A 26,975-nucleotide genomic window follows, 5' to 3' on the forward strand; every position below is an offset into this window, starting at 1 on the left:
CAGGAGGCGAGTCAGCGTTGAAATTTTCAGCTTTAGAGTACCCAAGAGCTCAAAATTTTCTCCGGGAAGGTTACTCAGGCGTCTCGGTGCTAAAATGTCAAGAACTCTCTGTTTTCTGTCCACCCCAAGGAGGTCTTCGTGTAAAGTTTCTTCATCCACTCTGCAAAGATCAAGGTCTTTAGCAGACTCAATCGACTCTCGCAGAGCTGAAGCTATCGAAGATTGCATCGAGTTCTTTAATACTTCTTCCACCATGTCAAGATCGAACTCAGTTTCTGCAAGTTCTTGTCAGAACTTCTGCACCCAAATGGACAAAGCATATAAAGGAAACCAATAAAGAGTATCATTTTAACAGGTTTCTATCAGATGCCGTGTAAGTTCCATGCAGTACAATTACTGACCATAGCTCCACTGAACCGCATCAAGCTGAAGTACAGAAAGATGATTGTATTAAGAAAAAAATGAATTTGTGAGAGAGGAACTAATGGGTGATTTGCTTGTAAGAAATAGGACAAATAGCAGTAAAACACGTTTTGTGATGATTGCATTATAGAGCAAACTGTAATTTTATGGAAACATGTTGTGCACCTCTGTTCATGCTTCATGCTTGTGCCATGTGAGACTGATTCGACATGTTGGATAACAAACAGTAAACAGTTTCTTAATCAATAAAGGCGAAAAGACTTGTTCCCCCCCAAAGTATAGTAAAATCCCAAGTCTTACTCTTTAACTTTCAAAAACTTAAACGTTTATCCGTAAACAAATTTCTGTTAAAAATCTCAGTTAGAGTTAGGGGTAAAACCGTTATTTAATAAAAAATTTAAAAAACTAAACTTTTATAACGTCCCGCCCTCAATTTAAAAACTCACAATTTCTCCCCAAATTTTCCTTTAAAGTTTGAAAAAAAGCTATTTCCCACCTAGGTTTTTTCTCCTTTAGCAATTCATTCTTCCTGACTATTGGCCGGCTTTCCCTCATTCTTCTCCCTTAGCCAATCGCCTCTACTTGCTCTGATTTTGCCTTCGTCAAAGACGAAGTCTTCGTCTCAGATGAAGTTGTTTTGTCTTCATCTGAGATGGATACAATGGTCTTTGTCTTTGACGAAGGATGGAAGAAAGAGGCGATTGGCCAAGGGAGTAGAAGGAGGAGAAAAAATCGATCGTCGGAGAGAAGAAGAAAAAACCTTAAGGGGAAATTGCCACTTTTCAAAATTTGAAGGAAAATTTAGGAGGCAAATTCTGAGATTTTCAAATTGAGGGGGGACAATGCGATAAAATTTTAGTTTTTAAAATTTTTTTTATTAAATCACAGTTTTACCCCTAACCCTAACTAAAATTTTTAACAAAAATTTTATCATAGGTGGGTGTTTGGGTTTTTGAAAGTTAAAGGATAAAACTTTAGGATTTCACTATACCTTGGGTGGGAATAAGTCTTTGGGCCATCAACAAAACTATGTATAAGCACTTTAAGCACACAATATAAGTATACAGATATGTTATCATATAATTGAGTGATTTTAAATTAAGGATCATATGATAATACATTATTTGTGTATTTATTTTGTGTATTCAAAATGTCCATACCCAGCAGCATAGTTTTATTTATATTTTTGCTAGCTTGCAACTCGAAGACATGGACATTAAAGAGGTAGGACTGGGGCTGCCCTATTTTCGATCCTATCCTCAATATAGTAGTCAAAGGAACCAGAGCTACCAGAAAAAATAAATGAAAACTCAGCGAATATCCTGAATTTGATTAATGCTAGACCCTTTCAAGTTTATCTGTTGGCTATGCTCACAGTTTGGGGGGCAAATAGATAATTATGGCCTGGGAAAGAATTTAAGGCTGATGAACAAGCCAGCTTTAGCTTCGTATTCTCCAAGAATTTCCAATACGCGTATGTATGCGTGTGTGTATATATATATCGGATGGTATTATATATATAATTTTATGTACAAATAATGATATTGATGTTTATATATAAAAGAATTTTTAATAATAATTAAATAATTAAAAATTAAAGATAAAATAACACTTAATTATATGATAATATATTGTTGTTTGTATATAAAAGTTATGCATATTATATTATTAATATATATTTCTACAGTATAAAAGAAAGATCTAAATTTGATATTTGTATATTTTGAGCCCATCGTCAAACAATAACAAATTAACATATAAAAAAAAGAAAAAAATTGGCACATGTGAGGATTATAATAAATAATATTTAAATAAAATTTATAATTGGGTATTAACATAGCCAAATAAATTGGCAAATCAATGTATAATTTTGAATTAAAAATTAAGTAAATAATTAAATTACTTAATTACATAATAATATGTTAATTTATTTATATTTGTTAATATCTATCATTTGTACCTTTAATCACTCAATTATCAATTTTCTGGTGATATTATACACTAACTCAAAACGAGTTAAAACTCGAACTCCAGTTAGACATGCCTTATTAATATGATTCCCACAAGTTAACTCTGCCTATTGCTCATTTCAATGACAAAACCCATTCTTTCTTTTTACCTCTTTCTTCAGTACTCTGTTTTTCCTCTTTTCCCTTTATTTATTCATCAATAGATTCTCCTTATAACCTCTCCAAACTGCCTCTCTTCCCTTCCGGCCTCTTCCTCTTCTTTCAAAATAAGAAGACCCATTTCTTCTTCTTCCCTTGAAACTTTCTTGCAAGCTCAGAAATGTCAAGTAGAGCAAGTAAGCGAGTGAGTTTCAGCCCAGATGTTAATGATAAACCACCAGTCTTTGTCAAACATGGAGGCAGTAAAAAATTAGGTGGAAGCAGGAGGCGAGTCAGCGTTGGAATTTTCAGCTTTAGAGTACCCAAGAGCTCAGAATTTTCGCCAGGAAGCTTTCTCAGGCGTCTCGGTGCTAAAATGGCAAGAACTCGCTGTTTTCTGTCCACCCCAAAGAGATCTTCGTGTAAAGTTTCTTCATCCACTCTGCAAAGATCAAGGTCTTTAGCAGACTCAATCGACTCTCACAGAACTGAAGCTATCGAAGATTGCATCGAGTTCTTGAATACTTCTTCCTCAATTTCAAGATCAAACTCAGTTTCTGCAAGTTCTTGCTAGAACTTCTGCAGCAAATGGACAAAGCATATAAAGGTAACCAACAAATAGTATCATTTTAACAGGTTTTTATCAGATGCCCTGCAAGTTCCTTGCAGTACAATTAGTGACTATAGCTCCACTGAGCCGCATCAAGCTGACGTAGAGAAAGAGGATGGCATTGAGAAAGCAAGGAATGTCTAAGAGAGGAGCTAATGGGTCAGTTGCCTGTAAGAAGTTTTAGCTAAGATATAGGACAAATAGCAGTAAACACGTGTTGTGATGATTGCATTATAAAACAAACTGCAATTTTATGATAAAATGCCGTGCGCCTCTGTTTATGCTTGAAACATGCAGGACTGGTTAAACATGTTGTGTAACAGGTCTTGTCCAATATATTAATATTGTCTATTTTAAACATATAATTTATCATATTTTTAATTTAATGGTGTCACATTTATACTTTACAAGACTCAGAGTCCTCATAACCATTATAGTTTTACTTTTGAGTTTTATAATATAAGGATTTGCTTTTAACTTTACGATCTAAAACGTATTTAAACAATTTAAGAAACTTATAAAATATTTAACCAATTTTACTTGTGCGAGATTTGCCTACAGGTGGCATATGTTAGACAGCAAATAATTGATAGTTTCTTGAATAATGGAACAAAAATTGAAACAGAAAGAAAGAAAAGCCATGTGGTAAAACTTCATGAACGAATACCATTTTAGCTGGCTTACAACTCAAGAGACATGGGCATTAAAGCGGTGGGACTGGGGCTGCCCAATTGTCGAACCTATCAAAAAAATAATATTCAACGGAACCATAGCCACGAGGGAAAATAAATGAGAACTCAGCGAACATCCCATTTCTTATCTGCTTTATTATAATTTATCACAATTCCTGTAAATCTTCTTCAGAAAAATATTATGTATCCTGAATTTGATTAAATGCTAGATCCTATCAACCTTATCTGTTAGCTATGCTGACAATTTGGGGGACAAATAGACAATTATGGCCTGGGCAAGAATAAATTATTTTTATACAACAGTAAAGGTATATAATTTCAATCAGAACAATTTTGGTGTGTCCACTGATAACTTGATTTTTCACAAAACTAATTGTCTCAAAATTTTCTAGCCCATAAATGAAAAAGCAACAGGAAAAGTCATTATCAAGAATCCAAGGAAAGCTTTTCAAGCCCTTGGATACCTTGACTGGAAGGTATTTTTTTCATTCCAAGAGCTCTCTCATAAGCAGGGGTAATTGGGTTGTACAGGATCCAAGCTGTAGTAAGTTCCTTCTGCAACTTTCGGCAGTGGATACCAACTGTTGTTGTATTGCACAGAAACAAAGACGGGGAAAGAAATTTTACCCCTAAAGGCGTCAAGCATTTGGGTCTTATTCTCAAATGGAAATTATAAAAGCTTGGAAATGTTGCCCACACTGAGGCCTGACCAATCACACTGGGTCTCGAATGAATGCCCTCTCTTTGACTTGGGATTTCACAGCCTTTACTAGTCAAGCTACCCATTAACCGCAACATAAAACAATGTTATTCATACCCTTACCATGATCATCTTCTCCCCAGGGGCTTCTAACCTTTTCCAAAAGACAGCAGAGGTCTTTCGGATTAAATCCTTCGGGAGGGGAATAAATTTCACCAACTGCAAATGCCTCTGCATAAAAGATAATACTAGTATAACCTTAGAGTAGAACAAACTACCCACATGGGCTACCACATTAAAAAACTGAAAAATTAAGGATGGATAATAAGGCAAAGTTACCTACGCTGGAATTGCGACTGCTTTTTGGTAAGGTCACAACAGGAAAAAGTAATTTCAACTGCAACATGAAACACAAATGAACAACTTCATTTGATGCCATCAGGGTTATTTCAGAACTAATAAAATCAAATGAAATAAAACTACAGCTAAAAACATAACTATTCAGATCTTTAGATTACACTGAAATTCATCAGCTGAAAGGACAAATTGTTGTTTTCATTAATCAGGAACATGAAACTGAAGATACAAAATGCAGAACGGTAAAAAATGAACTTCAACGGAGGATCACAATGTGAAACCCTATACACTTACAGGCTTACAGCTAGTATGAGTTGGGATCGAACAAATTCATCCATGTCATGACGGCCAGTTACTGCAAAATACAATCGAATACAGCAAGTATGTCATAGATCTGAAAGCAGTAAGGTGTTGGTCCTTAAAAAACGGTAGCTGCAAAAACATAAAGCCATTTTTACCATCAGGAGCACCATCACACACAGCCAAGTCAGTCTTGTATTAGGATCCCAAGTGTAAGGTATGAGACTTGGATCTCACATTGGAAAGCATGGGCAACTAATATGGGGTTTATATAGTCGTGAGCTCTCAAATCTCAATAACTAGCTTTTGAGGTGTGGTTCTCTTAAGGTTTGTATCATTTGGTATCAGAGTCATTGAGTTTATATGTGCATTTTATATCACTTAATGATTTTAAAATAAGATTAGTTAAATAACCTGTGAACTCCTTTTGACAATATGCCAAGTTATTGAACCAAGGATGTTAAATTATTCATGCAATTAAGAGTGTGGTAGATATATGAAACTTTCATATCAAATGCTTATAGTAGAGATTTTCCAGAAAGCTTTTGTATATTTCATTAGTGAGTGTTCTCAGATAAGGAGTTGTTAAATGCAAATATCACATGCTGGACTTTTACATGACTAATGAGGATCTATCTAAAGATGCTTCAAAAAATTATCAAAATGGGGGATAGGAACAAGAATCAAGTATATCTTTGAAAAGCATTTCTGAATGCCTCCAACTCAAAATTTATTCAGAAATTAACACAAACACAAGAGATAGCAAATTAGTCCAAGACATGTTATTTCATAGAACCAAAACTGATTTCATTGCATTCATAACGTGCAATTATTCAACCTCATTTTTTAATAGGCAAAGAAGCGAAAAAGATCAGTGTCAAATATGAAACTTACTTCCAAAGCTGGAAAGAAATATTCACAAGATGAGAATTACCCTGAATGAGCCTACAACTTTGCTGGGAGATACAATTTACGATTCAAAACCTACAAATAAGAAGCGAACATAATCTAGTCCATTTTGATATAAAAACTGTTGTAAAAAACATGCCAATGTTGTAAATCAAACACAATAAATTGTGTAACCGAAATTTGACGAATCTATTGTTTGATTGATCCACAGCGTCTAAAGCGTAGTTATTTATTTTCCTCAACACAATTTGTTGCGTACTTTGCATGGATTCCATGAGAGAAGAAGAGTTTGCCATTTAGGAGGAAAAACGAAAATCACTTCTGTACTTCTGAGTTCTGCATTCTTGGCATAATTAGTCAAGAGGGAATACAGTTTTAGACATTATATATGTGTGTGTGTGTGCGCGCACCCACAACTGCCCTCCAAATATTCATTGACAGTTAATGCAATCAAGTCAGGTTAACTCGTCATGGGTGAACTTTAGCCCAATAAAAATAATTAGAAGTAATTAGAGCATAGAGAAGATCTGTTATGAATCTTACCTTCAAAATTATTGAATTCTTCATCTATCTGAAGGGGGAAGGCATTTCTAGCTCTCCAACTTTCTTCTTCTGCTTTTCGATAATACATATCCTGAAAACCAACTAGTTTATTAGTAAAAGTTTCAAACTGGAAAAATTCCAAAATAGCATGAAACTGAATTCCAAAAGAAAGAAAATCTACCCTCTTGTCCATCGAAGCCTTGCCCATTTTGAAGCTCCAGTTGAAAGAAAATTCCTGAAACCAGAGTCAAATGAAAAATATAACATGCTCATAATATTTGTAATAAATAAAACCAGAATAAACTTTTCCTGCATGATCAATAAGTATCTGAATAAACAAGACTAAGTTTTTTGTTGCATCTGAGAACTCATTCTGACTTCAGTCAATCACTGACTAATTTCATTTATATTATTCAATTTAATCCCAAATTTTGTACACTTCCTATGAAGGATGCTTAATAAACCCAGTTGCTCTCAGTATCTGCATAAACATCTATGCATGCATCTTACTGAATCATCGCCTAACCACTTCAGTATTTGGACATACAGCCTAGACAAAAACAGAATACCAAATCAAATGCACATGGAAACTACCTCCTTTTCCCTCAAATTAATAAAAATTAAAAAAAAAAATTTGAGATATCGAGATTGCTTGAGAACCTACTTTTTTTCTTTTCCTTTCACCTTCACCGTTTTTTTTTTTCTCTTTTCTCAATTTCAAGTTGCCGTAGATGATTTCACCCTCTTCCTTTTCTTCCTTTGTTCCCTTTCCATTCACCCTCTTCATCTTTTTCTATTATTTAACAATTTTAGACTGTCATCGACGAAAACTCATACCACAACAAAAGAGAGAGTGGTAGGGGTTAAGAATGATGAGATTGTGCAGTAGTGTAAGAGTAACTCGACTACTAGGGTTTCCAAAGAATTGTGGGAACTTATTTGTAAGTTTTCTAGCATTTTAAGTATTAAATTATTATGTTTAAAATATTTGGGTTTTATTAAAAAAAAAGTTATTTCATTTACTAATATAATTTATGGATCCAATCTTGTGGTCCACTACCCTTCATTTTCCCAAGAGACATCCATAATTGATTCTTATAGCTACAAAATTTTCCAATTGTTAATCACTTGGATTGATTCAACTGGGTATTTAATGCATTTATACTTACGAAAGATGTGAACATTCAAATCTACTGAAATCTAGTTTTCTTCTTGCTTTCCCAAGATAACAAGTTAGTTGTTAGGTTTGTCAAATTATGTTGAATTTCAGTCTCTAGCTTATAAATTTAATACATTAAATTTGCCGAATCAACGCCTCGCCTGTTGTTTCGTTGTGCATGGATGTCTCAACAGAGGCAAGTCAACTTCACGTCCGCATTGAATTGGCTTCGTTATTAGCTGAAGAAATTTCCGCGTACAACAGACTGAGATTGTTGGAAAAAAATCTGCATGCAATATATACTGTTGCGTGCCTTCATATTATCTGCTCAAGATGCATTTGTTTCGATATCAGTAGAGATGTTATTGAAGCCATCAATCAGAAGTAAATTTGTTGGCCATGCATGCCCAGGCTCCAAAAAGTTTATGGTTTGACTTTGAATGCATTAATAAGACTGTTGAACCAGTGAATTAGATCGATGCTGAGTTATTTAATTAGATTTGTTGACCTTATGCCTCTCTTTAAGATTAAGTTATTATCTAGCGCTATTTTCAAACTTTAGAATTTGGTTGTCAACTTACCCGCCGACAATACCGTTCCAGCTATTATATAAGTAAATAATTTTAAATTAGAAATAAAATAAAATCTAAATAATTATTTTTCACCCATAGTTTGATAAAATAATAAATTTTTACTTTTTTAAGTTTCAAAATATCAAATTCTCACCTACAATTTTATTTCTAATAATGAATATGATTGTTTTGTCTTTTATGAAATAGTAATGTTATATATATATATACTTTTAATACACAAATATATATACACATTGATGTGTTATTATATGATTAAATGTTACTTTATCATTAATTTAAAATTAACCAATCACATGATGACACATTAACGTATGTACATATTTGTATATAAAAAATATGTATATATAGTTTTATCGTTTATTAAAATTATAAAATTGTGATTAACATTAAATATAAATGTCAAATTACAATATATCTTTACTAATATAAAAATTTATCACTTTTAAAAAATATCAAAATTCTAATAATAATTTTAAAATATTGTATTTTAATTAGTTCTTTAGAGGTATAATTATCATTTTAAAAAATTATCGGTGGGAATTAAAATTTTAAAATTTCGTAAACACCTCCACACTTTTTAAATTAAAAAATAATATGAAAACTTTCGTTAACACCGCTACTATATTTTAAAATGACAATTTCCTCCTAAACTTTTGAAAAGATGAAATAGAAAAAATAAAGGGTAAAAGAAAATAAAAAAAAGAAAACAGTGAGAAAATGAGAATATAAAAAATATATGTAAAACTATTTTTTTTACCTCTTTACTTAACAAAATTCACTAATAAAATTGAATAATATATGAGAATTTGTCTTCTTGAAACTTAAAAGTGAAATTTTGTAGTTTAGTAAACATTCGGTGGGTTAAGGCTTTTGACCATTTTATGTTATATATTGTCCCAAAAGTAGTAAAAGTCTTGTTAAGGCATGAAATATCAAGCTCTAGAGTTAGAGTAGTCATGTTATATCGACTTTGCACTCTCACAATTGGCTCAAGTCTTGTATTTAAGTGAGAGACTCTACAATGAGTTGTCGAACTAATCTCCTCAGTAGTTACTAACTTTGTGGTCCGGCTTCCCAAAAAAAAAAAATGTTATAATTGTATCAAACAAGCTATCCGAGGCAATGGGGCTGCCGAGGAAGTTCATAAATTGGATCCTTGCCTGTGCAGCTAGGCGTTGGAGACAGAAACTCAATGAGAGTTGCATTCAAGTGTTGAATTTAACACTATATTGCATGTGAACCAGTGGTTCTGCACGTGGATTTCAGAGAAATTCAATGCCCTAATTTATTCATTTCAACAACCCACCTAGGTTAATGAAAGCCGCTTCATGATCGGGAAAGAAACGCAACATAAACCAAGCAAACACGCCTCCAATTTTCATATATATTTTCCAGTATAAGTAGTAAATAGATAAAACAATCAATTCATGTAAAAAATAAATACTACTCATGTATGATAGATACCTAAGTTAATCACTTTTTAGACAATTATAGGTCTTTAATTGGCTTATTATAACAAGATTAAAGCTTTGCAGGGACATTTGGTAAGTTGTCATTTTCTGTCATCAGAAGATACTATAGCCGATATTAATTACTTTAATGGCTTCACAGTTTGATCATGTATATCATTTATTCTATGTCTCCTTTAATGCCCTACCTCTTAATTTTTTAATGGAATAATGTACTTGTACATTAACTTAAAAATTAATGTTGAAATAAAGTAATTGGATATGAAATAAAACTATAATAAAAACTCCAAAGTAAGCTTTAATATCAGAAATATTGATCTTTTCGGTAAAGCCAAATAATTTGTATTTGATCATGGCTTCTGTGTAAAACGAGGTATATTTGTATACAGGAAAGGATTATTGAATAATTATGATCATATTGAATAATTTTTATTGTTTTGATAAAGTTTGAAACATATAAAAACCAATAGAAAATTAACCATACTTGTCCTTTTCTTCCTTGATTAAGCTTTTTCCAATTTCTTTTCCTTCTCCTTATCCTTCTTTGATGGAACTCGGCCATCTGTGCCTGCGAGCATAGCATACTTGTCCTTCCTTGTCAGATTGGTGCACTCGAACCCTAATGTCCCCGCGAGAACCCTTTGAATGTAATTAGCAACTTCAATGGCTGATTTCCCACCTTTGCAAGTGAGCTCTGGAGGCAGTTGCTTCAAGAAGGTGATCTCATAAGTAGGCATTGGATTCATGAAGACGAAGTAAGGATCCAACAATTTATACCCACGAACTGTTGTCCCATGAAACACACTTTGCTTTGTATTAATGGCGACTGGCACAATTCTGTCAGTTAACTCAGCGAAAAGGGCACTAAACCTCAAGAGAAATGGCTCTCTGCAAGTAGTTCCCTCAGGACAAATCACCAAATCACCTTCTTCCAGCAAACTCTTGATATGAGCGGCATCTTTCTCTCTTTCTCTTGATAATGCAACCGCTTTAATTGGTGAAATAATCTCAGTGAATTTACTTATACTATATGTGACACAACTGATTTTCCTTCCCAACGCAACAGCTGTGACCACAGGGTCTAAAACTGTGCGATGGTTGCAAATAAAGAGAACCCCACTTTGGCCTTTTTTGGGAGCCGGTGGAGGAGTTCCTTTAACAACAACTTTGATGCCCAAGAGTTTGTAATTGTAATATGCAATACGTTCAGGCAAAGGGATGTTGAGATAGACTCTAAGAATTGATAAAATGATGCCAATTGGCATCCATAGGAAGGTCAAGAGAGCAATTAAAGGAGTAGGTCTTTGTACTAACCTACCCTCGTGAAATATCACAGGGCTTAAAAGCTTGTTTCTCGGCAGTGGCTCACATTTTGTCCTTGGCACCATGAAACCTTCCTGCAGTTAATTAATTACCACAAAATAAGAATCTCAATTTCACAAGAAAGAAAAAGCTCCAATATGGGAAGTCACGAGGAAAGCGTTCAATTGGTTGGATCAATGATGAGAAGAGATATAAAAATAAGCTTCGTATTGGTTACATGAGTACCAAATTATGCAGGATTAGTTAGTAAGAAAGAGTTGTCGGAAACTTAGCCAAAAAAAAAAAAGTTGTTGGAAATGAAGAACGTATAGTGCCCGTAAGGGGTTACTTGACTGATAAAAATAGTAGAATCCTCGTATAAAGCCCCAGAGAGGGCATAAGTTGGAGACCCGTTGGCATAAGACGAGACTCTTGAATTATCCGGTTCAATAGTAATAAGGCTAATAATTATATTCAGGGTCTTACCTGTCTAATGTAGTCAGTCAGGCCTCAATGCAGGGAGGCCAGCTCATCACGTAAAAAAAATGAAGAACAGATGGTGGGATAGGAGTCGGTGGTCCAGGAAGGAAGAAATAAATGTCTTTAATGATCCATAAATTAATGTTTGCCGCAATTTATTGACAAGTTAGGAAGCGAAACTGGAGAAGACAAGCAAAGTTGTCACAAAATAGAAGTTGTTAATAGAATTTAGACGTGAAAACAACCCTAAAAACGACAGGACTAATCTTATAATTAATAGATAACAAAAGTTTATGAGAAAAATTGGTGCTATGAAAGCTCTTACCAAACCTAGAATAAATGAAAAGTTTAATTGACAGTTAAAATTAGTGCCACCGATACTAAATAAAGCTAAGAAACAGCTCACAGAATTCAAGAAGGAAAAGTTGCAGAAGAGTTGGATAGTTCATTAACCTTGCATAATGACATAAAATCATGGTCAGTTTCTCTGTCTCCCAGGCCTAAATCTGGCAAACTGGAACCAAATTCCTTTAAGACGGCTTCTCTTTTGTGTTCTGCAACAAGAACTCCAGGAGACTTGGTGAACCCAGTTGCTCTTCCGGATTTTGACACTTCTAATTCAGTCCCAATAACTTTATCAGCTCCAAGAAAGGTCCTGGCAAATGGCTCCACCATAATTCTCGGATTGGCAGTAATAATGTAACGCTTTCCAAAGGAGTTGAAAACTTTCCAGGTTTGAGGATGAACATCATCAGCATAAAACTTGGGAAGAACAGACCTGGAAACCAGCTCAATGTCTCTAATTTTCAACCCCGCAAAGGCAATGAAAATTAACGTATTGATGGCTACAGATTCAGATATGAATAAGTAGGTTAAATAAACAAATGGAACCGAGGCTAGAAGTAGTAAAGCTCTGAAAATGCTTCCAGCTTCAAGAGCAACAAGCAAGAAATAAGGAAAAGCACTTCTTGACACAAGAAGAGTGCCGTCAAGATCTGCAGCCACAGTCTGATTAGACCTCCCCTTTGTGCTACATTTGGAGATTGGTTCAAAATGGCGATGAGCCCCCATGACCAAACTAGAGACGTCGAGAAGTTTATGAAAATGAAAATATTATGTGGTTGAGAGAAAAACAGATGGGGACTCAGGCTTTATAAAGCAATTGTGAGAAGGTTAAAGATGGTAAAGACAATTTATTTTTTATCTTTTTTTGTATTTGCCATATTAATATAAATTAGGGCAGTTGTGAAGAGGGTCGAAGTAGTTGGAAGTCGATACCAACACCTTCATATCATTCAATTAGCCTACTTTTTAGTTTTTGGACGCCGGCCACGCCGCTTGCTAGCCATTAATAAATCCTCAGCTCCATTGCTCGCTCAGTCTCTTTATTAATTAATTACTCTCACTTTCACTATTACTTTTTTTTTAAATTAAGATCCCGGACCACACCTTTTGAAGCTGAACCAATTGTATAAAGCAAGACAATGACTGAACTCACTATTACTTTATTAGCTTCAACTTCAATACTCATAAATTATTTATAACTCATTATAGTTCACATTTGTTAATCTGGTTGATAAATGTCTAAAGGCTGCCTGTGGATTGTTGAGCTGATCTGGTTAATTCGTTACTGTGTTTATAGTGATTGAAACCTCTCTAATTCCCATCTTCTGTCATTACGGCAGATTAGAGCAGAATTAGCTTAGGTTTAGTTTCATGTTTGCCCTGAATAAGGCCATCTCGAGTTGAAGAATGATCAACTCATTAAATTCAGGATCAGTGTCTCATTGACATCATTGCATCAAACTTTATCTTTCTAACGATTCTTTTTCTTTTTCAATGATTCTTGCTTTTTAATTTTTCAACAACTCATCTCCTTCTTTGGCATTATTGTTCACCAGTTAGCTAACCATTCTAGATTCAAACCAAACTCTAATTATCCCTTGCTTAGACTTGATACAACTCATATCCACCCTTATCTGTCATGTTTTATTATTACTAGTTGTATCATTAATTTGGTAAATAACTAAATACTATTATATAATTGCTAATACCCAAAAAAATTACTTAATTTTGTGTAATAATCATATTATGATTAATATTGTTGTCATAAATCAACAATGTTTGAAATGAAGCAGAAGAGCTGTACCCTAAATTCTGATTCAATATAAAATAACCTAAGTTTTACTAAATCTTACATCTAACATTCGGCTATCCTTAGTATTTTGGCCCTCAATAAAAAACTGGGTGGACAAGCAAAAATAGGTTAAAGGCAATTGAATTCAGTATATAATTAATATTCTGAAGTATAACATATTCTTCAGTAAATATGTTTGTATTTTTTGTCCACACAAATAACATTAAAACTATGCGTATAAATTTTTTATATATAATTTGAATATACAAATAATATATACTCATATGATTAGATTATTTTAAATTAAAAATAAAATAACATTCAATCACATAATGATACATCATCTATATATCTAAATTATATACAAAAAATGTATACACATAATATTGTTAAACAAATAATTTACTATTCAATGGTTGGTTCATTTTCTTTTTATATATAAAATTGTCATCTGTACTTAAAATTCCTCCTCTGGTTAAGTCACAGACGTGATTTTTAGTAGTGACCAGCAAATAAGCATCATTCCATCTCTCCTTCCCATGAAACGAGTCTCAAACATGATATTTTTCTAGTAAAAGTAGTGAATCATAAAACATAGGTCAAATCCATCATGATTGTTGCAGTCCATTAGACATTAAATAATTGTTTGATAATTGTCAAGGAATCATATACTTCTGGAATATCGGCTATTACAATTGAAGTACAGTACTCTTCTACCATATTGGGACTATAGAAACACTTATTAATTCATTAACTATTATACTGCCCTAAACAATTATGGGTATTACCTTAATTTGTACTACTTTAAATTGAAAACAATATGAAAAAGGATGAACTAAAAAACACTTGACAACACACTTAATTAAATTATCTAGGTGAACATTGTAATTATTTCTTTATTTTGTAATCCTGTATTACTTAGATAATAACAACACAGTGGATGTGGAGTAATAAACTTTTTAGTAGAATCACATAAAAACCAATTGTCTACAATTTACTTTACAATGTCATTATATATTTTTGGGGCAAAAAAACTTATTCCCACCCAAGGTTTGATGTATTCTCAAACTTCCATTTGGTAAGTTTCAAAACCCCAAATATTTATTCTTATGTTAAAATTCTCTATTAAAATTAAAGGTAAAAATATCATTTAACTAAAAATATTTTAAAAACTAAAATTTTATCACATTCTCTCCAAAGTTTAAAAAACTAACAATTCTCTCAATCCAAAGTTTAAAAAGTTACCTTTTCCTCTAAGTGTCTTTTTTTCGCCTCCAATGACCATCTCTATTTTGACAGACAGTTAGCCTTCCCACCATCTTTTTCTCCCATCAATCTTTAGGCGACGATGGCCATTCTAGGAGAAACGAAGACAACAAAGATGGATATGGGAGAAACGAAAACGAATTTGGGAGAAACAAAGACAAAAAAGACGGATCTCTTTGTGATTAATCAATCAATTGAATGCCCTCAAAGAAGAAGTTAAAGATGGTCATCTTTGTTTTCTCCCAGATCAGACTCTCCCAGATCAGACGCTCCCTCTCTCTCGATGAAGACTATGGATGTTTGGTCTTCCAGATCGAATGCTCAATGATTCGTTTTCTCTCATATCATTTGCTTTGTGGCTAGGTTGGCAGAAAAAGTGGCTGATCTTATTCGTTCAATGAAAATGGTCATCAATGCTTGAAGGTTGGCTATTAATCGAAATGGAGATGGTCACCGAAGAAGGAGAAAAAAAATTAAGAGAAAAAGGTAACTTTTCAAACTTTGGGGGAAGTAATGCTATTTTTTAACATTTAAGGGAGAATATGATAAAATTTTAGTTTTTATTATTTTTGGTTAAATAATATTTTTACTTTTAATTCTAACAGTGAATTTTAACATAATGGTAATAAGACTTTTGGCCTATATTTTTGCAGCCAAATTTATCCAAATACGAATTACTTCTCAGCGGTGCAAACTTCCACACCAACAAAAATAATTTAAGATGCCAGCGAGCCTCACCTTTTTTCTCACAAAAAGAAGAATAATAATCTCTCTTTAATTGGGGTGTAAATGTTTTGGTAATTAACTTAATTAGTTGCCACATTAACAAATTTAATTAAACCATCAATGATAACACCAGGAAACTAATGAGTGGCATCTTCATTTAATGGATATTTACTGTTTTAGGTTAAAGAAGAAAAAGGCAAAACTCCATTTACGTAGACAATGCTAACATGGAGTATTTACAGCGTTGTTGTTTAGGGTTTAAAAAGAAGAAGCTGATAAGCTGCAGCTGAGAGCGCCCAATCCATTTATGGCTTCGGCAGCTGATCACTTAATCAATGCAAGCCAACTAATTAAGCAAAATATTTCTATAGATTTCAAGCTCGCAATTATTGACTAACACCACTTAAAATAAAATAAGATAAATGTGAGTTTTCTTCTGTATTCCTGCCCATTCCTTTTAATTAAAAACCTGAAAATCCACCACTTGATAAACGTTTTCTAGCAGGTAGATATTGACATCAACCGAAATCGTGTCTCTTGCCTCTCAAGAAAGGCTTTACTTGAAAGCAATAAAAACCACACAACAATTTTGAAGCTGTGGGCTGTAAATTGTTGTTGAGGTTAGGAAGATCTTTGCCTTTCCCCACTTCCCATTTAATAAAGGGCAATACTAGGTGTACATAAAATCAATAATTAACGAAATTAGTAAAGTATTAGAATTTTCGGATAAAATATTTGGGTTCGAGTTTTTGTTATACTCATTCACAAAAGTTTGTACAATTTATTTATATCAATAATTTATTCTAAATAAAAGCTACCTGCCAACAACTTCTAAATGGACACGTTCTCTTCAAGTTTATTTTTCTTCAAAGGGCATACGGGCATTAATATTTCTGTCTATAATCTCGTTGATCCAAGCAGTTTTTGCGTTTTTTTCCATTGCATTTTTCATGCGGGTTTGATTAGTTCTCTGATTTTAATGCGTCGAAACAAACTAATTTCGTCATCCATTCATTTAAAAATCATGATTAATTAGGTAAATAACTGTTTTTGCATTGTAAATTATGAATTTCTTTATCATTTTTCTTTAACTCTTTTCAGTGATTAATTAAGTTTATGCCACATCAATATTCATAAAGAAATTTATATTTGTTAAGTATTTTTAAACAGTACTGTGATAATATATAGCTAAAGAATGACAAGGTTTAATTTAAGTATTTATAAACTATATTATCTTCAAAATGATAAATTAATCAACCTGCGGCAAGAATCTCACCAACCGGGCGGCTAAAAAGGGTCAAAGTCAAAAAAGAATTAAGGATAAGAAAAAAACAAATTCTGTAGGTGAGAAATAAGACCTCCAAAAATCTTACTCTTATAAATGAAGCAAAACCCGTAATTACTTTCAAGAAGTCATACTTTTAATTTGCTTAATACCCCATTCCTGTTACAAGTAGATATTAATTCCAAATTTTAATTAATTAATTCAAATTATAGAGCCATATTACGAATTCTATTAATCACGTTCTTGCTATTGAATAAAAGTACCATCTGTTTTCATGTGGTTTAAGAACTTTTGTAAATTAATTGAAAAAATAGTTTAAAAAAATTTCAAATCAAATTAAAATATTTTAGTTTTTAAATCAAACCAAGTTAAACCAAAAAAATATTATTTGGTTTGTAGTACGGTTTGAATCTATTAAGAATCATTCAATTTCAAATAGTTCATACTTAATAAATAATAATTGAATTATATTTATTTAGGATATGAAATAAACATATAAAATGAATATGGAATACATATGCAATAAACATATAAAGAAAATAATAAAATATATAAAAAAACAATTGGTACACCTAATTTCTTATTGAATTTTTTACAGATATGGTTTTATATATATATATTTTAAAAAATATGGTTTACAATTTGATTTGATTTAAAAAACTATTTAAATTGTAACCAATTGCAAACTGTTTTTGTAAAATTTATCAATTCAAACTAAACCGTTTTAAAAATCTAACCTAACCAAACCGAACCAAAGCATAATTTTTTAATGGGTTAGTCTGATTTTACAATTTAAACTAAATTATATACATCCCTATATCAATTCAAAGAATCTTTAGCATTTCAAAGTACTCTGATTCAAACAGATAAAATTGTGATATGATCTAGCAATTAATATTGTAATTCATTTGCCGGAATCTTGGCATTAGGTAAACAAGTTTCATCCTGATCAGTAATGGCAGTATGGCACACCGAGGAGTTCCTTAGGAGGAGAAGAAAAGAAGGCCTTTGTCTCACCTAATAAATCGGCTTGGTTCTTTCACTTCTTTAAGACACCCCAAATTATCAAACCAAACCGAATAATTCCTGCAAATTAAATCTATGATTATCGCCAATTATTTTATTGTTAACCATATGAATAATTTATGAAATTTTTGGTACAACAAATCTATATGAAGTCGTTAAAAGTCATGACATTCACCGGAGAGAAATATTGAAACATCTCCGGAATTATATATAATAAGGTCCCAAATGAATCAACTGAGCAAAGTGTACGTTGATAAAAGAAATTTAGGTTGAAGAAGCCGCCTGCGGAGGCCAATAATTGAAATACTTAAAAGAGAGTTAATTTGTAGGCATTTACTTATAAACAATTAAAATTGAAGTTGGACAATTCAAATAGGGTCCTAACATTTTTAGTAGCTAGCCCTGGCAACAGCAACATTAGTTGTATAAACTATCATGGTGCATTTAGTTTAGATAATATTTTATTGTCGATATTGAAATATTTTTTTGAAGATAGATTATTAAAAAGATTATATTTGATAAAATTTGATAAGTATAAATAAGTATTATGTTTGGTTAGAGGTAATAAAAAAATACTACTATATTATTTTACTTAAATTCTCTGGGATATAATTATTCTAAAATATTTTTTTATGTTAACTGTTATATTAATTGAAAATAAAATTATTTTTGTCCTAAAAAATTAATAAATAAGAATATAATTATAATAAAATCAAGAATATATTAATAATATTTTAATACTGAAGATTACTTAAATTCTTTTATTACCTCACAATCAAACAAAAAATTTCAGCATTAAAAAATAGATTATTAAACTATTTTTTATATATTAAAACAAATGCTCCCTCACTGTAAAAAATAGTTCATAAAGGTTTGTTTACTATAAAATTATAAGATATTTATTTATTCAAATCTCCAGCAATTTTTTTTAAGATAGTTTGTGGTGGAAAACAAATCAAGCAAAAAGAAAGTGAAAATCAAAATCAAAATCAATCACATAAAAACAATACAAGCAGATTTACCTAATTAAGCTAATAGAACTTACGTCCACAACTGCATTAAGTTTCTTGTAAAATAGATATGTCCACACATATTTATATATGAACGTGCAGAAAAATCCCTTATTTAATTTTGAGACCAACATTTTTTTAAAACCCTAATTTTTCCATTGGTCACTACTCATTACATTGCGGCAATGAATGAAATAAATGAGACAATTTTAGGTCTAGAGTACTTACTAGTCCACATTTATAAGGGTGCCCTTTATTATGAGCAATTAAAGTTAAAATTGCACAATCTTATTACAATACCAACATTATTATCTTTAGCACTTCACCTTACCAACATCAAAACATCTTGTTGGTGATCTCTAATACATCAAATAAGTTTAGATTCAAACTGAGTTTCTTTGAGGTCGAAAACATGCTCCACTAAAATGAACTTAAGCTTGAGTTCAAGTTTAAGAGTTAAAAATTTTCAAGTTCAAACTTGTGAGATATTCGATTTGTCAAGCTCACAGGCTTAAAAAAATTTTATATGAATTAACTAAAAGGACATTCTTTTTTGTTTTTTTTACTAGGCTACAGTATCAAGTTTGAACTTGAGCTCAACTCCTCTTAAACGAGTCAAACTCTAACAATTTTGAGACAAACTCGAGTTTAGCTCAAGTTCTGCTCAATTCGACTCAACTCAATTTCAACCCTAATGTCAAATGAAAGTATTGAATGAAAAAGATGAAGAAGGCATCCTTACTTAATGAAACCAAACGAAATGAAATTGTGGTTGCTGATTTATAACGTACATAAAATTAATTCCTAGATATTGATGGATTGTTTCAATAATTGAAAGAGAAATTTCTCAAAACTAGAATTACAGCTTTTATCACTCTTGAAAAAGATGGACAATTATTGAACCGAAAGAAGCTTAAGCACTTGAATGCTAACTCTCCCTTTCTTTTCCCGACCAACTTTTGCAACTTTCTATCACTTTCAAGATAACTAACTAAGTAGGCAACAATTCAACATGATGGATTGTGAGATCTCTTTATTCCTGCTTGGTTCCACAATACAAAAGAAAGGGATCACTATTTGATTGACTCTTGAATTAGTGTTGCAAGTTTTCTTCATGAAAATATGTAATTTTTTAATAAAAATAAGATAAAATAGTTTTATCCATATGGTCCTGTCATAATAATACGTTTACAATTTGAGTACAAAATATTATATCATCATGTGATTACAGCAAGACTTAATTATACAATAAGACTTTCTCTATATATTCATAATGAAAATTATCTGTATATCTAAATTATATATTAAAAGTGTGTACATAAAATATTGCTCAATAAAACAATAAAACTATGTATACCCATTTTAGATACACAAATATATAGACACATTTTAAATTAAAAATAAAACAATACACAATCATATTATGACACGTATAAGTATATACATATTTGTATACTGAAAATAGATATACATAGTATTACTCATAACAAAAATATATAATAAGATTATGAGATATCAAATTATTTTTTAATTAAATAAATCAAACTTTTATTTTTTTAATAAAGAGATGAAAACTTTTAGATTTTTTTATTGAGATTACCAAACTTTCTGATTTTCTCATTTAATGGACCAAAGTTTCACTATTTCCTTTAAAAATATTGAATTATCAACTCAATCCAAACAGTATTAAATAATAATGATATGATTGTTTTTTCTATTAACAACATTGATATAGTGATTTTGAGGCATTGATGTGGATATTTTTTATGATAACATAAACAATTTCTATACCGATATAGACAATTGAGAAAGCGGTTATTTTGGGGTTTTTGTTAATTGCAATTAGACACATATCATTAATAGATAATGTCATTATCTATTAATAAAAAAATCATGTAATTAATTTTTAACGGCGTTAAAACTTAATACAATTTTTGTGTGATAAAATTCTCATTTAATTTCTTTAATAATTAAAAAATAATAGTTCAATACCTTTAAATATTATCATCTCTAACTGGTATATTATTCAACATAATAAAAAACCTACCATACATTAGATATTAGGCTAGTTTCTCTTTTTCTTTGGTCATTATCCATAAAGCAATCAACATGATCTTCGACCATCTAATAACCTACCTTCATTTTCAACCACACACAAAGACCTAAATTGAACATCTCTCATGGATTTTACGTCTACTTCAAGATTTATAAAAATAAAAAATATATAAATCTTTTTTCTTTCCAATTAAAAACATAAAAAAATATAATAGCAAGTCGCTTATTAATTATTGTCTAAAGCAATGGATGGAGGAGCCACATCTATACTCTAGTGGAATCGAAATTAAAAAATATATATTTTTAAATTATGTAATTACTTCTAAATCCCCAATTTAGTGTATAATATTCGAGATTTTTTCTTTTTTGTTAAGGTATCTTGTTGTAATAATTCATTTTAATTCTCTAATTTCTCAACAACTTCTCTTTTGTTGGAATTCATTTTATCCCATTTATTTTCTCTTATTTCAACCGCCTTCTTTCATTTGTCTAAATTCTTACTTTAAAAATTAATTTATATATAATTTCTATGTTTTGGCTTAATCCTTCGCGTGGGCTATATTTGCCCAAAACATAAAAGAATAATTACGCATATAAATAAATTGTATAAACTTATTTATACAAATTGAAATGACAATTTATAATTGGGTAATGACAATTGAACAAAATATTTATTTTTCACTCACTTTAAAATTATTTAATCAGATGCTACCATTTTAGATTTATAAATAAGTTTATACGATTTATTTATACATATAGTATTACTCAATATAAAATAATTTCAAAATCAAACGAGGGTTGGCCTAAATACAATTATACAAATTATCCATTGTTGGGCGATAAGGGTGTGGCCCTATTTGAAAGGATTTAGACAATATTTAACTAAAATATGACTACAAAATTATCTATTATTGATAGTTTAGGAGAGTTGGCAAGAATTATTATATGTTTTGTACATAAACCCTCCATTTAAGTCTAATATAAAGTCAAAATACAAATTGAGCTAAATTCTGAAAGCTATGTACAAAATCCCATCATCCTTATGCTACTTCATTGGTAATACTCAACACTACATTTTTGTATAACAACAAATAAGATTAGAAAAATGTTACACATCTAAAATTGAAATACATCAATCTAGTGATTGAATGAAGATCGAAAGATCTATTGTCGATGACAAAGGAAGATAGATAGGAGTAAAGATAAAGTATTTAAGGTTTTGTTTAGATTCAAATGCTTTGTGAGAATAATTAAAATAGCAGAGGTGTTATTCCATGAGAAAAAAATAATAAAAATTGTAATTTCTCAATTTAAAAGTTTGTGAGAATAATTATTTTCGTGTTTAATTTCAAATGCTTTGTGAGAATAATTAAAATTGGAGAAGTGTCATTTAATGTGAGAGACAAAATAAAAAGTGTAATTTCTCAATTTAAAAGTCCTAATAATACCATTATTTATAATTTCTTAAAAAAATTAGTATCCTTAATTTGATATTTCCCTATAGTATTTTGTTAATAAAAAACCTTTATTTGAATTAGACTATCATTTTTATATAAATTTAGGAGTTATATTTTCAATTTAATTGGGTTTCAATTGATCATATTAAACAAGGAAAATCTTACATTTACTAACCAATCTCATAATTATTATATTAGATAAATCAAAAGTTTGATCTAGAAATAATAATACTAGCTTTCAAACTCATGCTCTCTTGTTGCTTTGAGTGTCTTTATTTTTAGGGAAATTGAAATTTTTACCACTATTTTATTCCGTGTATACAAAAATGCCACCTATCCTAAAGCTTTTACAAATATACCACAATAGTAATCACCTTCCTCAAAATACCCCTCTTCAACCTTTCATGCACAAATTCTCTCTCTTCTTCTCTGTAACTTTTTTCTCTCTTCTTCCTCTTCTTTCAAAGTGATAAAGGAATCACTATCTCTTCTTTCTCATCTTCAAAAACAAAAGCAAGAAGGAAAATACTGAATTCTTCAGATAAAAAAATTCTTCAAAGTAAGGATTAAAAAAAAAAAAGAGTAACTCACAAAAAAACTCCACCACATTCACTGTACATACATGGAGGAAATGACGATCGGAGAAGACCATGTAGCAGTATTTAATTGGAAAAAGAAAAAAAATTGAAATTTAAAAATAAAAACTGAAAAAAAAATTTTGCTTTAACTGAAAAAAAAAAAAAGGTGAAAGTTGCTGCTGGGTTTTCAAGGGTTGGCGTACATGCCAACCCTTATTATATTTTTTATATATATAATATTATATTATATAATATTATAATATATATTATATTAATATAATAATATATTATAATATATAATATTATATTATAATAATATTTAAATTCAGGGGTTGGCGTTACGTCAACCAATAAAATCCAGCAGCTTTCATCTTTTTTTTTTTTTCAGTTAACATAAAATCTAGCAGTTTTCACCTTTTTAATTTGTTAAATTAAATTTTAATTTAATTCAAATTTAAATTAATTTAATTTGGTTGGATTAATTTGAAATTTGATTCAAATTTAAATTAATGCAATAAAAAACAGGAGAAAATGATACTGAAAATTATATATTTTTGGAAGAGTATCATTTTCTTATGGAAGAGTTACATAAAAATTAAAAATTTAATTAAAAAAATAAAAAAGTTTGCCTTCTAAACGAAAAAAAAAATTAATTCAAAATTGGTGCCAACCAACCCTCTTTTTTTTTAATATTATTATAATATTTAATATAATATTATATATTATAATATATATAAATATATTATAATATTATATATAATATATTATAATATATAATTATAATATTTTAATTATATATTATAATATTTTAATTATATATGTTATATAATATATAATTATATATATTATATATATAATATATAAACCAAGAGTTGGCGGCATCGTTAACGCCAAGGGTTGGCGATGCCGCCAACCCTTGGTCAAAATAATAATTATATTATATATAATATAATATAATTATATATATATATATAATATTATATCATAATAATATTATAATTTAATTATATAATTATATTAATATATTTTAATTTTATATATTATATAATATATTATAATATATAATTATAATATTTTAATTATATATGTTATATAATATATTATAATATATAATTATATATGTTATATAATATATAATTATATATATTATATATATAATATATAAACCAAGGGTTGGCGGCATCGTTAACGCCAAGGGTTGGCGATGCCGCCAACCCTTGGTCAAAATAATAATTATATTATATATATATATATATATATATATATATATATATATATATATATATATATATATATATATATAATATTATAATTTAATTATATAATTATAATATATTATATATTATATTAATATATTATTATAATATATTAGATATAATACTAATATATTATTATATTATAATATTATAGTATATAATTATAATATATTAGATATAATACTAATATATTATTATATTATAATATTATAGTATATAATATTATAATATATTATATAAATATAATAATATTATATATTATAATATTAATATTAATGTTAATATTATTATATTTTTTTATATAATATAATATTATAATAATATATATAATATTTTATATTATAATAAATAATATAATATAATAAGGGTTGGCGTTGCCAACCCTTATATGTATGTATCTTCAGGGGTTGGTGTTAACGCCAACCCCTGAAAACCCAACAGCAACTTTCACCTTTTTTTTTTTTTCAGTTAAAGCAAAATTTTTTTTTTTCAGTTTTAATCCTTAAATTCCAATTTTTTTCTTTTTCCAATTAAATACTGCTTCATGGTCTTCTTCGATCGTCATTTCCTCTATATATGTACAGTGGATGTGGTTGAGTTTTTTTGTGAGTTACTCTTTTTTTTTTTTAAATCCTTACTTTGAAGAATTTTCTTAATCTAAAGAATTCAATATTTTCCTTCTTGCTTTTGTTTTTGAAGATGAGAAAGAAAAGATAGTGATTCCTTTATCACTTTGGAAGAAGAGAAAGAAGAGAGAAAAAAGTTACAAAGAAGAAGAGAGAGAATTTGTGCATGAAAGATTAAAGAGGGGTATTTTGGAGAAGATGATTACTGTTGTGGTATATTTGTCAAAGCTTTAGGATAGGTGACATTTTTATATACACGAAATAAAATAGTGGTAAAAATTTTAATTTCCCTTATTTTTATTTCTTAAACACGAGAAAAAAAGTACCTCGGGATTCTTTTGTCAGTGGGCTGAAAAGTTTGGTTTCAATGTGTACTCAGAATTTAGTATTATGTATTTACAGACAGTACAACTGTAAAATGGATCAAATGCTACAGAAAGGTCTATCAATATTTGTTTAAGATGGCTCAACTATCCAGATATGGGCGGGCTCAAACTCTTTAGATGAAACAGCAAAAACAAGGGAACCCAATAATAGATGCACTTGTTAGCTGGTAGAGCTGTCAAATGGGCTGGGCCAGCCTGCAGCCTGGCCCAGAAGGGCTGGTCTGCTATGTAGCAGGCCAGGCCCATGGGTCTTTTGAACTGGGCCTGTTACTGTTTTTATAATTAATTAATTAATAATTATAATATAAAAAATATTTTTTATTAAAATTAATTAGTCGACCTGTTACTGTAGGGTCTAACCCTACTCTATATATATAGGTCAGGTCGTGGGTCTTATACTTCCTATGGGTTGACCCTACTCAGCCCATCATCATCCCTACTAGTTGGAGATTCAATTTTTGTTAAAAGGTATTCGACCATTTGCTTAAAAATATAAGTGAAAAATCTTAATCTTATATTAATTCACAAATTTTATTATTGTTTGAATAAGATTCAATTATTTATCTCTTATTATGGAACTAGAGGCTTGATTAATGTTAAGTTAAGCTTAAATAGTAGGATGAATGTTATGCATGGTGAGCTCGCAAGTTTATGGTTTGACTCACGTAAAATATCAATATACTGTTAAGTATTTCTATTTTCATGCTTCCATTATTAACTTATTAGATAATTGAGAAATATATAAGTTATATAATTAAAAATAATTGTTTAAAAATTAAAAAAATTAAAATATAATTTGTTGAGTCGAATTCATGTCAAACAGTCCTTTCTCAACCTCAAGCTCCAACTGAGAATTAAACTACTGAACAAGTTCGAGTTCAAACTCAAACTTTACTTTTATTCTAATGAAGGTATTGATCAAATATAATAAGAATTATATTTTGTTTTGTTTTTTTTAACAATGTAATTAATCTAAAAGTTTGACATTTTCAATAGAAAATTTTAAATTTTCTATTTTAGAGTTTAGTGCTCCGATTAAAAAAATGCAATATTTTGATAAATTAAGTGCTATTAATTCCTATTTTATTATGGCCATAAATAATTATTATTTGATTAAAATAATTAATGTTTTCAAAACCAAACTAGACTGACCGGTTCAATTAGCCAATAACTTATGGTCTAATATAGCTTTCACTAAAAATTGGTTTGATATAAGACTTGATCAAACTCAATCAAAACCAATAGAACGAAGTTTGTCCAAGTCTTATTGTTCTAACCCCTAATTTTAATTTCTATTATATTTTTTGACCTTTTTGTTTTTGTTTTAATGAATTAAAATTTATGTTTGAGAGAAGTAAATATACTTTATTGTTATTAATAATTATACAAACTTGACTCTGTTGAACTTTATATAATTTATGGTTAAAATATTTATTAAATATTAAATATTATTTAAACATTACTATTAAATACAATCGATTTAATCATCGATTTGGTTTTAAAAATATCGGAAAAAATAACA

At 29.9% G+C, this 26,975-nt stretch overlaps 2 protein-coding genes and 1 long non-coding RNA gene across 6 annotated transcripts; 1 reads left to right on the top strand and 2 right to left on the bottom strand.

Moving 5' to 3' along the window:
• Positions 1–2,496: 2,496 nt before the first annotated feature.
• Positions 2,497–3,459, top strand: LOC123202374 (josephin-like protein). Its single transcript, XM_044618282.1, has one exon. The coding sequence runs from the start codon at positions 2,713–2,715 to the stop codon at positions 3,103–3,105; it is 393 nt and encodes a 130-aa protein (XP_044474217.1). The 5' UTR covers positions 2,497–2,712; the 3' UTR covers positions 3,106–3,459.
• Positions 3,460–4,119: 660 nt separating this feature from the next.
• Positions 4,120–7,553, bottom strand: LOC123201842. 4 transcript variants are annotated; one of them, XR_006498877.1, is made up of 6 exons: positions 7,307–7,553; positions 6,824–6,877; positions 6,643–6,733; positions 5,185–6,435; positions 4,873–4,930; positions 4,120–4,764 (listed from the first exon to the last, which is right to left on the bottom strand). It is a non-coding gene; the product is annotated as an uncharacterized LOC123201842 (long non-coding RNA). The 4 variants fall into 4 exon arrangements; XR_006498879.1 differs by having other exon boundaries at positions 5,185–5,245; positions 6,125–6,733; XR_006498878.1 differs by having other exon boundaries at positions 5,185–5,245; positions 5,349–6,733.
• Positions 7,554–10,182: 2,629 nt separating this feature from the next.
• On the bottom strand, positions 10,183–12,782 carry LOC123201408 (glycerol-3-phosphate 2-O-acyltransferase 6-like). The gene is made up of 2 exons (XM_044616900.1): positions 12,099–12,782; positions 10,183–11,260 (listed from the first exon to the last, which is right to left on the bottom strand). Exons 1-2 carry the CDS (start codon positions 12,714–12,716, stop codon positions 10,367–10,369), a joined length of 1,512 nt encoding a protein of 503 aa, XP_044472835.1. The 5' UTR covers positions 12,717–12,782; the 3' UTR covers positions 10,183–10,366.
• Positions 12,783–26,975: the final 14,193 nt, after the last annotated feature.

This window comes from Mangifera indica, chromosome 18 (assembly GCF_011075055.1).
Source record: "Mangifera indica cultivar Alphonso chromosome 18, CATAS_Mindica_2.1, whole genome shotgun sequence".
Classification (NCBI taxonomy): domain Eukaryota; kingdom Viridiplantae; phylum Streptophyta; class Magnoliopsida; order Sapindales; family Anacardiaceae; genus Mangifera; species Mangifera indica.

What these genes read in the sequence shown, in the direction of transcription:
- LOC123202374 (XM_044618282.1), top strand. Translation starts at nt 2,713, where the DNA reads ATGTCAAGTAGAGCAAGTAAGCGAGTGAGTTTCAGCCCAGATGTTAAT.
- LOC123201408 (XM_044616900.1), bottom strand. Translation starts at nt 12,716, where the DNA reads ATGGGGGCTCATCGCCATTTTGAACCAATCTCCAAATGTAGCACAAAG. An exon ending in ATTTTATGTCATTATGCAAG is followed by an intron (nt 11,261 to 12,098) that starts GTTAATGAACTA and finishes AATTAACTGCAG; the next exon opens with GAAGGTTTCATGGTGCCAAG.